Source organism: Bombina bombina, chromosome 1 (genome assembly GCF_027579735.1).
Source record: "Bombina bombina isolate aBomBom1 chromosome 1, aBomBom1.pri, whole genome shotgun sequence".
In the NCBI taxonomy this organism is placed as follows: Eukaryota; Metazoa; Chordata; class Amphibia; order Anura; family Bombinatoridae; genus Bombina; species Bombina bombina.
Window position 1 is genome coordinate 1281570531 of NC_069499.1, and position 16462 is coordinate 1281586992.

A 16462-nucleotide genomic window follows, 5' to 3' on the forward strand; every position below is an offset into this window, starting at 1 on the left:
CTAAAATCGTGGTCTGCTTATGTGTCATCAAAATATAAGCTCTTAGCTATTCCTTTCAAGGGTAAGACCCTATTCGGGCCTGAGTTGAAGGAAATTATTTCTGACATTACTGGAGGTAAAGGTCGCGCCCTACCTCAGGATAAGTCTGTTAAGATGAGGGGTAAACAAAATAATTTTCGTTCCTTTCGAAATTTTAAAGGAGTACCCTCTGCTTCCTCTTCCTCCATAAAGCAGGAAGGGAATTTTGCTCAGTCCAAGTCCGTCTGGAGACCCAACCAGGCTTGGAACAAAGGTAAACAATCCAAGAAGCCTGCTGCTGCTACAAAGACAGCATGAAGGGGCAGCCCCCTATCCGGGACTGGATTTAGTAGGGGGCAAACTTTCTTTCTTTGCCCAGGCTTGGGCAAGAGATGTTCAGGACCCCTGGGCATTGGAAATAGTGACCCACGGGTATCAACTGGAATTCAAGGATTTTCTCCAGAGAGGGAGATTTCTTCTTTCACGATTGTCTGTAGACCAGGCATTCTTAAGTTGTGTAAAAGACCTCTCTACTATGGTAGTAATTCGTCCTGTTCCAAGATTGGGACAGGGGTTTTACTCAAATCTCTTCGTGGTTCCCAAAAAAGAGGGAACTTTCAGACCCATTTTAGATCTCAAGTGTCTAAACAAGTTTCTCAGAGTCCCATCGTTCAAGATGGAGACTATCCGAACAATTTTACCAATGATCCAGGAGGGTCAATATAAGACTACCGTGAACTTGAAGGATTCAAACCTTCATATCCCTATTCACAAGGATCATCATCAGTTCCTAAGGTTTGCCTTCCTGGACAAACATTTTCAGTTCGTGGCTCTTCCCTTCGGGTTGGCCACAGCACCCAGAATCTTCACAAAGGTTCTAGGGTCCCTTCTGGTGGTTCTCAGACCGCGGGGCATAGCAGTGGCGCCTTATCTGGACGATATTTTGATTCAGGCATCGACTTATCATCTGACCAAATCTCATACAGACACAGTGTTGTCCTTTCTGAGAACTCACGGTTGGAAGGTGAACCTAGAAAAGAGTTCACTAGTTCCACGGACAAGGGTTCCCTTCTTGGGAACTCTGATAGATATTACTGATGGAGATCAGAAAATTAAAAATTCTAAATACTTGCCGAGCACTTCAGTCCATTCCTCGGCCATCAGTGGCTCAGTGTATGGAGGTAATTGGATTAATGGTAGCGGCAATGGACATCATTCCGTTTGCTCGCTTTCATCTCAGACCACTCCAGCTGTGCATGCTCGGACAGTGGAATGGGGATTATGCGAATTTATCTCCTCAGATAAATCTGGATCAAGAGACCAGAGACTCTCTTTTTTGGTGGTTGTCGCTGGATCATCTGTCCCAGGGGACGTGTTTCCGCAGACCCTCGTGGGTGATCGTGACAACGGACGCCAGTCTACTAGGCTGGGGTGCAGTCTGGAATTCCCTGAAGGCTCAGGGTGTTTGGACTCAGTTGGAGTCACTTCTTCCAATCAATATTCTGGAATTAAGAGCAATATTCAATGCGCTTCAGGCATGGCCTCAGTTGGCTTCGGACAAATTCATCAGATTCCAGTCAGACAATATCAAGACTGTGGCTTATATCAATCATCAGGGGGGAACGAGGAGTTCTTTAGCGATGATAGAGGTATCCAAGATTATCCGATGGGCGGAGGCCCACTCTTCTTATCTGTCGGCAATCTACATCCCAGGAGTAGAAAACTGGGAAGTCGACAGACTTTTCATCCGGGGGAGTGGGAACTCCACCCGGAGGTGTTTGCCTCACTGATTCTCCAATGGGGCAGGCCGGAATTGGATCTGATGGCATCTCAACAGAATGCCAAGCTTCCAAGATACGGATCCAGGTTGAGGGATCTCCAGGCCGAACTGATAGATGCCTTGGCAGTGCCTTGGTCGTTCAACCTAGCCTATGTGTTTCCACCGTGTCCTCTCCTTCCACGCGTGATTGCTCGGATCAAACAGGAGAGAGCTTCGGTAATCCTGACCGCGCCTGTGTGGCCACGCAGGACTTGGTATGTGGATCTAGTGGACATGTCCTCTTTGCCACCTTGGAAACTTCCTCTGAGACAGGACCTTCTCATTCAAGGGCCTTTCCAACATCCAAATCTAAATTCTCTGCAGCTGACTGCTTGAAGATTGAACGCTTGATCTTATCTAAGAGTGGATTCTCAGATTCGGTCATTGATACTTTGATACAGGCACGTAAACCTTTCACTAGAAAAATCTATCATAAGATATGGCGGAAATATCTTTATTGGTGTGAATCCAAGAGCTACTCATGGAGTAAAGTTAGTATTCCGAGGATTCTGTCTTTTCTCCAAGAAGGATTGGAGAAAGGGTTATCAGCAAGTTCTTTAAAGGGACAGATTTCTACCTTGTCAATTTTGCTTCACAAACGTTTGGCGGATGTTCCAGATGTTCAGTCTTTTTGTCAGGCTCTAACCAGAATTAAGCCTGTATTTAGACCAATTACTCCTCCCTGGAGTTTGAATTTAGTTCTTAGAGTTCTTCAAGGGGTTCCGTTTCAACCCATGCATTCCATAGATATTAAGTTGTTATCTTGGAAAGTTTTGTTATTGGTTGCTATTTCTTCTGCTCGTAGAGTTTCTAAGCTTTCAGCGTTACAATGTGATTCGCGTTATCTTATATTTCATTCTGATAAGGTGGTTTTGTGTACCAAACCTGGATTTCTTCCTAAGGTTGTTTCAAATAAGAATATTAATCAGGAAATTGTTGTTCCTTCCTTGTGTCCTAATCCTTCTTCTTAGAAGGAGCGTCGGTTACATAACCTGGACGTGGTCCATGCCTTGAAGTTTTACTTACAGGCGACTAAGGATTTCCGTCAATCATCTCCATTATTCCTTGTTTATTCTGGAAAGCGTAGGGTTCAGAAAGCTACGGCTACCTCTTTCTTTTTGGCTGAGGAGTATCATGCGTCTGGCATATGAGACTGCTGGACAGCAACCTCCTGAAAGAATTACGGCTCATTCTACTAGGGCTGTGGCTTCCACATGGGCCTTTAAAAACGATGCTTCTGTTGAACAGATTTGCAAGGCTGCGACTTGGTCGTCTCTTCATACTTTTTCCAAATTTGATACTTTTGCTTCTTCTGAGGCTGTTTTTGGGAGAAAGGTTCTTCAAGCAGTGGTGCCTTCCGTTTATGTCTCTGTCTTGTCCCTACCGTTTGATCCGTGTCCTGTAGCTTTGGTATTGTATCCCACAAGTAAGGATGACATCCGTGGACTCATCGTATCTTGTAGAAGAAAAGTAAATTTATGCTTACCTGATAAATTAATTTCTTCTCCGATACGACGAGTCCACGGCCCTCCCTGTCATTTTTCAGACAGATTTAAATTATATTTTTGTTACGTCAGTCACCTCTGCACCTTTTAGCTTTTCCTTTCTCTTCCTAAACCTTCGGTCGAATGACTGGGGGTGGAGGGAAGGGAGGAGCTATATATACAGCTCTGCTGTGGTGCTCTTTGCCACTTCCTGTTAGCAGGAGTTGCCACTTCCTGTTAGCAGGAGGTTAATATCCCACAAGTAAGGATGTAATCCGTGGACTCGTTGTATCGTAGAAGAAATTAATTTATTAGTAAGCATAAATTTACTTTTTCTCCAAGATGGATTGGAGAAAGGGTTGTCAGCAAGTTCCTTAAAGGAACAGATTTCTGCTTTATCTATTTCTCTTGTAAGGTGTATCCAGTCCACGGATTCATCCATTACTTGTGGGATATTCTCCTTCCCAACAGGAAGCTGCAAGAGGATCACCCACAGCAGAGCTGTCTATATAGCTCCTCCCCTAACTGCCACCTCCAGTCATTCTCTTGCAGCTCTCGACAAGGGAAGTAGCTAGAGAGATGTGGTGAATTAGTGTAGTTTATCTTCAATCAAAAGTTTGTTATTTTTAAACGGTGCCGGCGTTGTACTGTTTTTTTACCTCAGGCAGAAATTAGAAGAAGAATTTTTTGATGATCTTAGCAGGTTTTTGATGATCTTAGCAGGTTGTAACTAAGGTCCACTGCTGTTCTCACACATAACTGAAGAGTATGGGGAAACTTCAGCTGGGGGAACGGCCTGCAGAATTATCTGCCCTGAGGTATGTTCAGTATATTTTTTTCTAGAGGACATTGTGTTCAAGACCTCCTAGTTATGGGAGTGATCCACCCAGTTCCAAAGGAGGAACAGGGGCAAGGCTTCTATTCAAATCTGTTTGTGGTTCCCGAGAAAGAGGGAACCTTCAGACCAATCTTAGATCTCAAGATCCTAAACAAATTTCTCAGGGTCCCATCTTTCAAGATGGAGATTATTCGAACCATCCTACCTATGATCCAGGAGGGTCAATATATGACTACCGTGGACTTAAAGGATGCTTATCTTCACATTCCGATACACAGAGATCATCATCGGTTTCTCAGGTTCACCTTCCTAGACAGGCATTACCAGTTTGTGGCTCTTCCCTTTGGGTTAGCTACGGCACCAAGAATCTTTACGAAGGTTCTGGGGTCACTCCTAGCGGGCCGCGGGGTATAGCAGTAGCCCCTTACCTAGACGACATTCTAATACAGGCATCGAATTTTCAAATTGCCAGGTCCCATACAGACATTGTTCTGGCATTTCTGAGGTCGCATGGGTTGAAAGTGAATGAAGAAAAAAGTTCTCTATCCCCTGTCACAAGAGTTTCCTTCCTAGGAACTCTGATAGATTCTGTAGAAATGAAGATTTACCTGACAGAGGCCAGGTTGTCAAAACTTCTAAATTCCTGCTGTGTTCTTTATTCTACTTCTCGCCCTTCAGTGGCTCAGTGTATGGAAGTAATCGGCTTAATGGTAGCGGCAATGGACATAGTGCCGTTTGCCCGCCTACATCTCAGACCGCTGCAACTCTGCATGCTCAGTCAGTGGAATGGGGATTACACAGATTTGTCCCCTCTACTAAATCTGGATCAAGAAACCATGGATTCTCTTCCCTGTTGGTTATCTTGGGTCCATCTGTCCAAGGGTATGACCTTCCGCAGGCCAGATTGGACAATAGTAACGACAGATGCCAGCCTTCTGGGCTGGGGTGCAGTCTGGAACTCTCTGAAGGCTCAGGGCTTGTGGACTCAGGAGGAGACACTCCTTCTGATAAACATTCTGGAACTAAGAGCGATATTCAATGCTCTTCAGGCTTGGCCTCAGCTAGTCAGGTTCATCAGATTTCAGTCGGACAATATCACGACTGTAGCCTACATCAACCATCAAGGGGGAACAAGGAGTTCCCTAGCAATGTTGGAGGTTTCAAAAATAATTCTATGGGCAGAGGTTCACTCTTGCCATCTATCAGTTATCCATATCCCAGGAGTAAAGAACTGGGAGGCGGATTTTCTAAGTCAACAGACTTTTCATCCGGAGGAGTGGGAACTCCATCCGGAGGTGTTTGCACAGTTGATTCAACTTTGGGGCAAACCAGAACTGGATCTCATGGCGTCTCGTCAGAACGCCAAGCTTCCTTGTTACGGATCCAGGTCCAGGGATCCCAAGGCAGCGCTGATAGATGCTCTAGCAGCGCCTTGGTCTTTCAACCTGGCTTATGTGTTTCCACCGTTTCCTCTGCTCCCTCGTCTGATTGCCAAGATCAAGCAGGAGAGAGCTTCAGTGATTTTGATAGCACCTGCGTGGCCACGCAGGACTTGGTATGCAGATCTGGTGGACATGTCATCCCTTCCACCATGGACTCTACCGCTGAGTCAGGACCTTCTTCTTCAGGGTCCTTTCAACCATTCAAATCTAATTTCTCTGCGTCTGACTGCTTGGAGATTGAACGCTTGATTTTATCAAAACGTGCTTTCTCCGAATCGGTCATTGATACCTTAATTCAGGCTCGAAAGCCTGTCACCAGGAAAATCTATCATAAGATATGGTGTAAATATCTTCATTGGTGTGAATCCAAGGGTTACTCATGGTTACTCAGTCTTTAAAGTCAGGATTCTCAGGATATTATCTTTTCTCCAAGAAGGATAGGAGAAGGGATTGTCAGCTAGTTCCTTAAAGGGACAGATTTCTGCTCTGTCCTTTTGCACAAGCGTCTGGCGGATGTTCCAGACGTTCAGGCGTTTTGTCAGGCTTTAGTTAGAATCAAGCCTGTGTTTAAACCTGTTGCTCCGCCATGGAGTTTAAATTTAGTTCTTAAAGTTCTTCAAGGGGTTCCGTTTGAACCTCTGCATTCCATAGATATCAAGCTTTTATCTTGGAAAGTTCTGTTTTTGGTAGCTATCTCTTCGGCTCGAAGAGTTTCAGAGTTATCTGCCTTGCAGTGTGATTCCCCTTATCTGATCTTTCATGCAGATAAGGTAGTTTTGCGTACCAAACCTGGGTTTCTTCCTAAGGTGGTATCTAATAAGAAGATCAATCAGGAGATTGTTGTTCCGTCACTGTGTCCTAATCCTTCTTCAAAGAAGGAACGTCTATTACACAATCTTGACGTGGTTCATGCTTTAAAGTTTTATTTACAAGCTACTAAAGATTTTCGTCAAACATCTGCATTGTTTGTTGTCTACTCTGGACAGAGGAAAGGCCAAAAGGCTTCAGCAACTTCTCTTTCCTTTTGGTTAAGAAGTATAATCCGCTTAGCTTATGAGACTGCTGGCCAGCAGCCTCCTGAAAGAATTATAGCTCATTCCACTAGAGCGATGGCTTCCACATGGGCTTTTAAAAATGAGGCTTCTGTTGAACAGATTTGTAATGCGGCGACTTGGTCTTCGCTTCATACTTTTTCTAAATTCTACAAATTTGATACTTTTGCTTCTTCGGAGGCTATTTTTGGGAGAAACGTCTTACAGGCAGTGGTGCCTTCCGTTTAAGCGCCTGCCTTGTCCCTCCCTTCATCCGTGTCCTATAGCTTTGGTATTGGTATCCCACAAGTAATGGATGAATCCGTGGACTGGATACACCTTACAAGAGAAAACAAAATTCATGCTTACCTGATAAATTTATTTCTCTTGTGGTGTATCCAGTCCACGGCCCGCCCTATTATTTTAAGGCAGGTGTTTTTTATTTTTAAACTACAGTCACCACTGCACCCTATAGTTTCTCCGTTCTCTTGCTTGTCTTCGGTCGAATGACTTTAGGTGGCAGTTAGGGGAGGAGCTATATAGACAGCTCTGCTGTGGGTGATCCTCTTGCAGCTTCCTGTTGGGAAGGAGAATATCCCACAAGTAATGGATGAATCCGTGGACTGGATATACCACAAGAGAAATACATTTATCAGGTAAGCATAAATTTTGTTTTTGTTGCACAAGCGTCTGGCAGATGTTCAGTCTTTTTGTCAGGCTCTGACTAGAATCAGGCCTGTGTTTCGACCAATTGCTCCTCCTTGGAGTTTGAATTTAGTTCTTAATGTTCTTCAGGGGTTCCGTTTGAACCTATGCATTCCATAGATATTAAGTTATTATCTTGGAAGGTTTTGTTTTTGGTTGCTATTTCTTCTGCTCGCAGAGTTTCTGAGCTTTCGGCATTACAATGTGATTCTCCTTATGTTATCTTTCATTCATATAAGGTGGTGTTACGTACCAAACCTGATTGTCTTCCTAAGGTTGTTTCAAATAAAAATATTAATCAGGAAATTGTTGTTCCTTCTTTGTGTCCTAATCCTTCTTCCAAGAAGGAGCGACTGTTACATAATTTGGACGTGGTCCGTGCCTTGAAGTTTTACTTACAGGCCACTAAAAATCATCTTCCCTGTTGTGTTTTCTGGGAAGCGTAGGGGTCAGAAAGCTACGGCTATCTCTCTTTCTCTTTGGCTGAAGAGTATCATCCGTTTTGCATATGAGACTGCTTTACAGCAGCCTCCTTATCGAATTACGACTCATTCCACTAGGGCTGTGGCTTCCTCAAGGGCATTCAAAAATGATGCTTCGGTTGAACAGATTTGCAAAGCTGCAACTTGGTCTTCTCTTCACACTTTTTCCAAATTTTATAAATTTGATACTTTTGCTTCGTCCGAGACTGTTTTTCGGAGAAAAGTTCTTCAAGCAGTGTTTCCTTCCATTTAGGTTCCCTGTCTTGTCCCTCCCTTTCATCTGTGTCCTATAGCTTTGGTATTGTATCCCATAAGTAAGGATGAAATCCGTGGACTCATCGTATCTTGTAAAAGAAAAGGAAATTTATGCTTACCTGATAAATTTGTTTCTTTTACGATACGATGAGTCCACGGCCCGCCCTTTTTTTTGTATGACAGGTCTTTTATTTTGTTAAACTTCAGTCACCTCTACACCTTTGCTTTTCCTTTCTTTTCCTAACTTCGGTCGAATGACTGGAGTGGGAGGGAAGGGAGGAGCTATATATATACAGCTCTTTGCCGCCTCCTGTTGACCAGGAGGCGATATCCCATAAGTAAGGATGAAATCTGTGGACTCATCGTATCGTAAAAGAAACAAATTTGTCAGGTAAGCATAAATTTCCTTTCTTTAAATGAGTATTGTATAAATGTTTTTACATGTTTTCAGCTACTTGACTACAAAGGGCTCCAATGCTCTTTGCCTGCCTTTTTTTCTAACACCTAAGACCTTATATCTTTGAGCCCTTATAATTTTTTTGTGCAATATTGTTTTGTAATAATTTTTATTAGATAGTGTTGTGATTGTAACTGTACTGTGTTATGTATTTTTGATGTGTTTTGTGACACTTTTTCGTTTTGTGAAACCGCTAACCAGAGCTCTGAGGAGGCGATATCCTGACGCACCATAACTTTAATTGTGCTCAAACGATCACATTTATTTTCAGCTTGTGATACATCAAACCTGGCACTCTGAAAATTAACCAGAGATCGGATCTCTGGTTAATTTTCCAAAATTCCACAAAATTAAAGTATATTGTAATTTTTATTTAAAAAAATAAGTAGCATTTCTTTTTAATAAAATAGAACTGCACAAATCAGTTTTTAGGGTTTAAAATTGGCGTGTGGGGGTGTTAGGAAAATCGCCTTTACATAGCGGTCTATGGGGAACTGTGTGTTCCCTATAAATATATATGCATTTGCTTTTATACATATATATTTGTGTTAATATGTGAATATACTCATATAAACACATCCATATATATGTATATATTCATATACATATACTGTATATTAAAATCTGCTGTGCTAGGGTTTTGGAACCTATGGAAGTGCACTGTATTGAGCGCAACGCTTCCATGCAGTTCACGCTCACATTGCGGGCTATTTGAAATGCCAGTGCACAATTGCGTGCGAGTATTACGAGTGGAGCGCAAATATTGTGATCGCAAAAGCTCCGTTTCTTTCCTAAGATATGGTAAGTCCACAACGTCCTCAATTACTAGTGGGGAATATCACTCCTGGCCTGCAGGAGGAGGTAAAGAGCACCACAGCAAAGCTGTTAAGTATCACTCCCCTTGTCAATGGAGGAGGGGAAGTTTTGGTGTCTGAAGAAAATTGGAATTCTTTCACTACAAGCAAGATTTTTGGGTCTAGCCATAGTCCACGTCAATCTCTTCAGTAGGGTAGTGGTAGCTTTAAAGCAGGAACTTGTGAGGTGGGCCTCACTGCGTTTTCCTAACAGGTTGCTGCCCTAGTTTAGAAAGCCAGAGTAGGTTTACTCTGTTCTTTCTCTTGTTACACAGGTCTCTGTAAGGAGAAGCGTCCTTTCACTCCATGTGTACTGTCCTCCTGCCGGACAGCTGGATGTGCAGGTAAGTGCCTTTTGTCTTTTGGGACTAGGAGGCTGGCACTGAAGGGGTTAAGCTGAGACTGCTGCCACATCTTCTTTATGGGCAATAATGAGTTATCTCTAATTCAGCTCATGAGTTTATTGTTCATTCAATGTACAGGTGTCTGTTGTGTCCTTTTTCTGTGTCCACATAATTTACAGCAGTAAATTGAACGGAGACCAGGAGTGGTGAACAATTTAGTTTTTTGCCTATGCTATTGCGCAAAATGTCTGCGGTCTCTTGCCGGCTCTGGCATATTTCTCTATCAGGCAGCGGGTTTTCAGTTATGGCTCTTCCGGCTTGAAGCGTGCGCTTTCATTTCTGGCGCTGCTTTAATTGTTGGTCACGTGTCTCTAACTCTGCTCATAGAGAGAGATGTTCCAGATCTGATCGGAGCGGTTGCCTGTGGCTTTATTAGGTGGAGTCAGTTTTCCTCTGCTCTTGTTTGCTTTCAAAGAGGCAGGTAGGCACCTCAATCGACAGGCTGAGGTGTAGAGGTGTCCTTATATATTTTCGTTGCCAAAATTATTATTAGCAGTATATTGGGGTCAATTACTGTAAGCAGTGAGACGCAGTATGGTGCAATAACTTAAATCTAAAGCGGCTTTGTATTTTTTTTTTAAAAGCGGCAGTACCTTCATGGAATCATGGAGCAGATTTCTAATACTATGGACAAGTGTCTCCTTTGATTGGAAAATCAAATTGTGCCACCCTTGCAGTTTTGTTCCTCATGTATAGAGAGGACTTTAAAACATAATGATAAACTCTTTGTTTCTGAGCCAACAGTCTCTCAGGATGATACTGTTCAGGCAATGCCACAGCTTTCTCCTCAAACGTCCCTAGCCTCTATGGTGTCCCATGCAGTGCCCTACGGTTCCTCTCAACCTCCTGGAAGAGTTTTTTTGCAAGCAGAAATTGCTGCCCAGGTATCTTCTGCGGTATTAGCTGCCATTTCCATGCTACAGGGAAAACGCAAGAGGAAAATTAGAGAATCAGTAAGTTTTCTGCTACCCAAGTTGTCTTTTTTTATAAGTCTGATGAGGAAGATATGTCAGTAGCCTCTGAGGTTGAAATCTCAGATTCGGACAGTATAATTCCTTCATCTGATGCTGAAGTTGTAACCTTCAGATTTAAGCTTGAACACATTCGAGTACTGATGAAGGAGGTTTTGGCTACTTTGGACGACTCGGATACTCCTGTCGTTGTAAACCCTAAGAAACCTAGTAAACTTAATAAATACTTTGATGTTCCTTCCTTGTTTCCTTGTTTCATACCGTGCTATGGAGATTATAGCACAGGAATGGTAGGAGCCAGGGATTACTTTTCTCTGTCTCCTGTCTTTTTAAAAAGATGTTTCCTGTCACTGACTCCATTAAAGAGTCATGGCACACGGTCCTTAAAGTAGAAGGGGCTATTTCTACTCTGGCTAAGAGAACTACTATTCCTATTGATGATAGCTGTGCCTTTAAGGTCCAATGGACGAGAAGCTGGAGGCTTATTTAAAGAAGATGTATGGTAATCATGGTCTCCAATGGCAACCTGCAGTGTGTATTGCCACTGTGATATTTGGTATCCTATTGGTTTGATGCCTTGTGTGATTGTCTTCTAGTAGAGACTCCCTTGGAGGAGATCCAAGACAGGATTAAGGCTCTTAAACTAGCCAATTCCTTTATTTCTGATGCTACCATGCAGGTTATTAAACTGGGCGCCAAGATATCTGGCTCTGCTGTGCTAGCCCGCAGGGCATTCTAGCTGAAATCTTGGTCATCTGATGTTACCTCAAAATCCAAGCTTCTGGCGATTCCTTACAAGGGTAAAACCTTGTTTGGACCTGATCTGGCAGAAATTATTTCTGATATTACGGGTGGAAAAGGTTTTTTTCTACCACAAGACAAGAAGAATAGACCTAAAGGACGTCAGAGTAATTTTCATCCCTTTCATAACTTCAAAGGAAAGTCTTCCTCTTCCAAGCATGAACAGTCCTAGTCTTCTTGGAAACCAGATCAGTCTTGGAACAAGGGGAAGCATTCAAAGAAACCCGCAGTTGAGTCTAAATCAGCATGAAGTGTTTGCCCCCGATCCGGGATCAGATCAAGTGAGGGGCAGACTTTTTCAGTTCTATCAAACATGGATAAGAGATGTCCCAGATTCCTGCGTCGTGGACATAGTATCCCAGGGTTACAAATTAGAATTCAAGACCTTTCCTCCCAGGGGCAGGTTCCGCCTCTCAAGATTATCTGCAGACCAGATAAAAAGAGAGGCGTTCTTTAAATGTGTGAAGGATCTTTCCTCCCTTGGAGTGATAGTTCCAGTTCCCATAGAGGAACAGGGCCTAGGTTTCTATTTAAATCTGTTTGTGGTTCCCAAAAAAGAAGGAACTGTTCTATCCTTTAAAATGGAAACTATTCGTTCCATTCTTCCTTTGGTCCAAGAGGGTCAGTTCATGACGACCATAGACCTGAAGGATGCGTATCTTCATGTTCCCTTTCACAGGGATCATCACAAGTTCCTGATATTCGCCTTTCTTGACAAACACTTTCAGTTTGTGGCTCTTCCGTTTGGCCTTGCCACAGCTCCCAAAATTTTCTTAAAGGTTCTGGGGGCTCTCTTGTCAGTGATCAGGTCTATGGGAATTGCTGTAGTGCCTTACCGGGACGATATATTGGTTCAGGCACCATCTTTTCAACAAGCAAACTCTCATACAGAGATCTTGTTGTCTTTTCTACGTTCCCACAGATGGAAAGTGAATCTGGGAAAGAGTTCCCTTGTTCCATCTACAAGGATGGTTTTCTTAGCATAGATTCCCTATCTATGAAAATATTTCTGACAGACGTCAGAAAATCCAAGATCCTTTCCTCTTGCCTCTCTCTACAGTCTACTGTTGACCATCAGTGGCTCAATGTATTGAGGTATTGTCGCTTCCATGGAAATCATTCCCTTTGCTCTATTCCATTTGAGAGCTCTGCAGTTATGCATATTTAGACAATGGGACGGGGACCATTCGGATCTGTCTCAGAGGATAGATGTTGATCAGTCCACAAGAGAGACTCTTCTGTGGTGACTTTCTCAGGAGCATCTGTCTCAGGGCATGTGCTTCCGGAGACCTTCCTGGATGATTGTGACCATGTACGCCAGCCTGCTGGGCTGGGGAGCAGTCTGGGAATTGTTAAAGGCGCAAGGACTTTGGACTCGGGAGGAGTGTGCTCTCCCCAGTTGAGAGCGCTTTACAATGCTCTGATGGCTTGGCCTCAGTTGTCCTTAGCCCGGTTTATCAGGTTCCAGTCGGACAATATCACCTCAGTGGCTTACATTAACCACCAAGGAGGAACTCGGCGTTCCTTAGCCATGAAGGAGGTGGCTCGGATTGTTCAGTGGGCGGAAGCACACAATTGCTTTTTATCTGCCATCCACATTCCAGGAGTGAACAACTGGGAAGCGGACTTCCTGAGCAGACAGACATTTCATCATGGGGAGTGGGCTCTCCATCCGGAGGTTTTTTCTCCAGGTTAACTCTCAAATGGGCAGTTGGATCTGATGGCATCTTGGCAGATCGCCAAGCTTCCAAGGTATGGTTCAAAGTCAAGAGATCCGCAGGCCACCCTGATAGATGCTCTGGCAGGTTCTTGGGATTTCTATCTAGCATACCCGTTTGCTCCGTTTGCTCTCATTCCACAAGTCTATGCTTGTATTAAACAGGAGAGAGCATTGGTAATTCTAATTGCTCCTGCGTGGCCTCGCAGGACCTGGTATACAGACCTAGTGAAGATGTCATCTCTTCCACCTTAGAGGTTGCCTCTGAGGAAGGACCTTCTAACACAGGGTCCATTCCTTCATCCAAACCTTGTTTCTCTGAAGCTGACTGCTTGGAGATTGAACGTTTCATTTCTATCTAAGCGTGGTTTTTCTGACTCGGTCATTGAGACCTTGATTCAGGCTTGTAAACCTGTTAGTAGAAAGATTTACCATAAGGTATGGAGTAAATACTTTTATTGGTGTGAATCCAAGGGCTACTCTTGGAGTAAGGTCAGGATTCCTAGGATGTTGTCCTTTCTCCAGGAAGGGCTGGAGAAGGGATTGTCAGTCAGTACTCTGAAAGGTTAGATTTCTGCATTATCTATTTTGTTACATAAGCGTCTGGCAGATGTGCCAGATGTTCAATCTTTTTGTCAGGATCTGGTCAGAATCAGGCCTGTGTTTTAAGTCTGTTGTTTCTCCTCCTTGGAGCCTTAACCTTGTTCATAAAGTGTTGCAGCAGGCTCAGTTTGAGCCTTTGCATTAGATATTAAGTTATTATCTTGGAAGGCTTTGTTTCTTATTGCTATCTCTTCTGCTCGGAGAGTTTTGGAACTCTCTGCTTTGCATTGTGATTCACCTTATCTTATCCTTCATGCTGATAAGGTGTTTCTTCGTACCATCTCAAGGATGCAGGCCACATCTGTATTATGCATCTTTACAATATATATATTTAATAAAAAATGTGTGTGTAGATAGACAGACAAATAGCTAGATATAGAGTTAGCATATATATCATATTTGCCATTCTCTTGTTATCATTTGTTGAAGGAACAGCAATGCACTACTGGTTTCTAATTGAACACATTGGTGAGCCAGTGACAATCGGTGTGTGTATATATATATATATATATATATATATATATATATATATATATATATATGCAGCCACCAAACAGCAGCTAGAACCTAGGTTCTTTGCTGCTCCTGAGCTTCCCTAGATAAACCTTTCAGCAAAGGATAACAAGAGAAGGAAGCAAATTAATTAAGATGTAAATTGGAAAGTTGTTTAAAATCGCATGCTTTTTTCTTTTGAATCATGAAAAAGAAAATTGTTTCATGTCCCTTTAAGCAAAGCTTTGAACTGATGGTGATTATAAAAGGTTTAGGAAAAGTTAGGTTGACTTTACCAAATGATACTTATCATCTGTTAAATGTTATACTGTGCTGTTTAAGCAATGCTTATTAGTAACTGTTGGCTAAGGATGCATTATTATGGATTGTGTTCTGCATTTGCTTTATTGATAATGTCCTTATTTTGTTTATTTAGGGCTGTTGTAGTGAAGCTGAGGCCCAGCAAGCAGGAAGGAGGCAGACACCTCCTCAACCAATACAGTGTGAGCTTCCAACTGTACCGGTCCAGATTGGCTCCCACTTCCTGAAGGGAACATCTTTCAATGAGTCAACAACAGAAAACCTGAAACTGAAAACTGTACGCTTCTGGTTAATGATCCTTTAGAAATTAATACTATGGTTTTCTAAACAATCCAACTAACTTCTGTACGATTCTGGTTAATGAACCTTTAGGAATTAATACTGTGGTTTTCTAAACAAACCAACTAACTTCTGTACGATTCTGGCTAATGAACCTTTAGAAATTAATACTATGGTTTTCTAAACAATCCAACTAACTTCTGTACGATTCTGGTTAATGAACCTTTAGGAATTAATACTGTGGTTTTCTAAACAAACCAACTAACTTCTGTACGATTCTGGCTAATGAACCTTTAGAAATTAATACTATGGTTTTCTAAACAATCCAACTAACTTCTGTAAGATTCTGGCTAATGATCCTTTAGGAATTAATACTGTGGTTTTCTAAACAAACCAACCAACTTCTGTACAATTCTGGCTAATGATCCTTTCAAAATTAATTCTTTGGTTTTCAAAACAATTCAACTAATTTCAGTCCCCCAGCAGAACTGTGTAAAATGAATTACCATGTTAAAAAAACCTTGCTACTGGATTTAATATGCATTATAGAAATAATCTATAAAGACTTTTTTTCATGGATAGAAATATTTGTTCCGGATCTCAGCATTTTACATTTAAATTCCTAATCCTCTGTTAAGGTTTAACCTTATTTTTTACTGAAATAGGAGGTTTTATTTAAACGAACAATATGCTGAAAATTTTTCATGCATATGAAAATGGTAGTACTGAAATTTTGCATCAAAAAGACAGGGAGAAAGTGATTTTTTTACTTTAGTAGCCATTGAGTTAAATTGTGTTCTTTTCATTGGATTTGCTAATGTAATTCTTTCATTTTGTAGTATGGTTTAAAAAGACCTTAAAATCCACAACTTTAACTTTGTATAAATCCATGAATAATTGAGAAATGTTTTCTGTATTATAGCATGCAACTTTGCAACTTATAAAAGATGCTGACGGACACAATGGAATCAGCGAGAGAGATGAATCTATTGTGACTGAGGTTCTCAATCAAGTCTGCCCTTCTACTTGGCGAGGTGCTTGCAAAACTGCAGTGCAGTTACTATTTGGCCAAGCAGGTCTGGTAAGGGAGCAATATTTCCTCTTCCTTTTTTGTATTTTCTACCTCTCCCCTCCAATAAACTCTTCACCTTCCTGCTGTGGTTCTGTTAATATGAGGTACACAAGTATTGTACAAGGTAATGGCCAAGTACTGCTAAATTCTGAATTTGTCAATTAATTAAAGGTACTATAATTAGTGATGACATTTGTCATACAAGTCACTTGATGACTGCGAGAGGCATATATGCATATGCCACTGCATTAATGAGCATAGTTGCCAACTTAACCTTTTTTTTGTTTCCTATCCTTGCCTTTTAAGGTTGTCCCTTGTTTAATTCAGTCTGTTTATAGTTTAAGGAATAATGCATGCGATGCAGCACTCCCACTACAGAGGTTGCTGAACACATCTGGTGAGCCAATGACAAAAGAC

The 16462-nt window shown here is 42.1% G+C and overlaps 1 protein-coding gene across 1 annotated transcript in view; it reads left to right on the plus strand.

Moving 5' to 3' along the window:
* GARRE1 (granule associated Rac and RHOG effector 1) overlaps positions 1–16462 on the plus strand; it is a 481286-nt gene that overhangs the window by 214740 nt on the left and 250084 nt on the right. Inside the window, 2 exon segments of the mRNA XM_053701459.1 lie at positions 14810–14971; positions 15896–16054. Coding sequence (XP_053557434.1) covers positions 14810–14971; positions 15896–16054 — 321 coding nt within the window.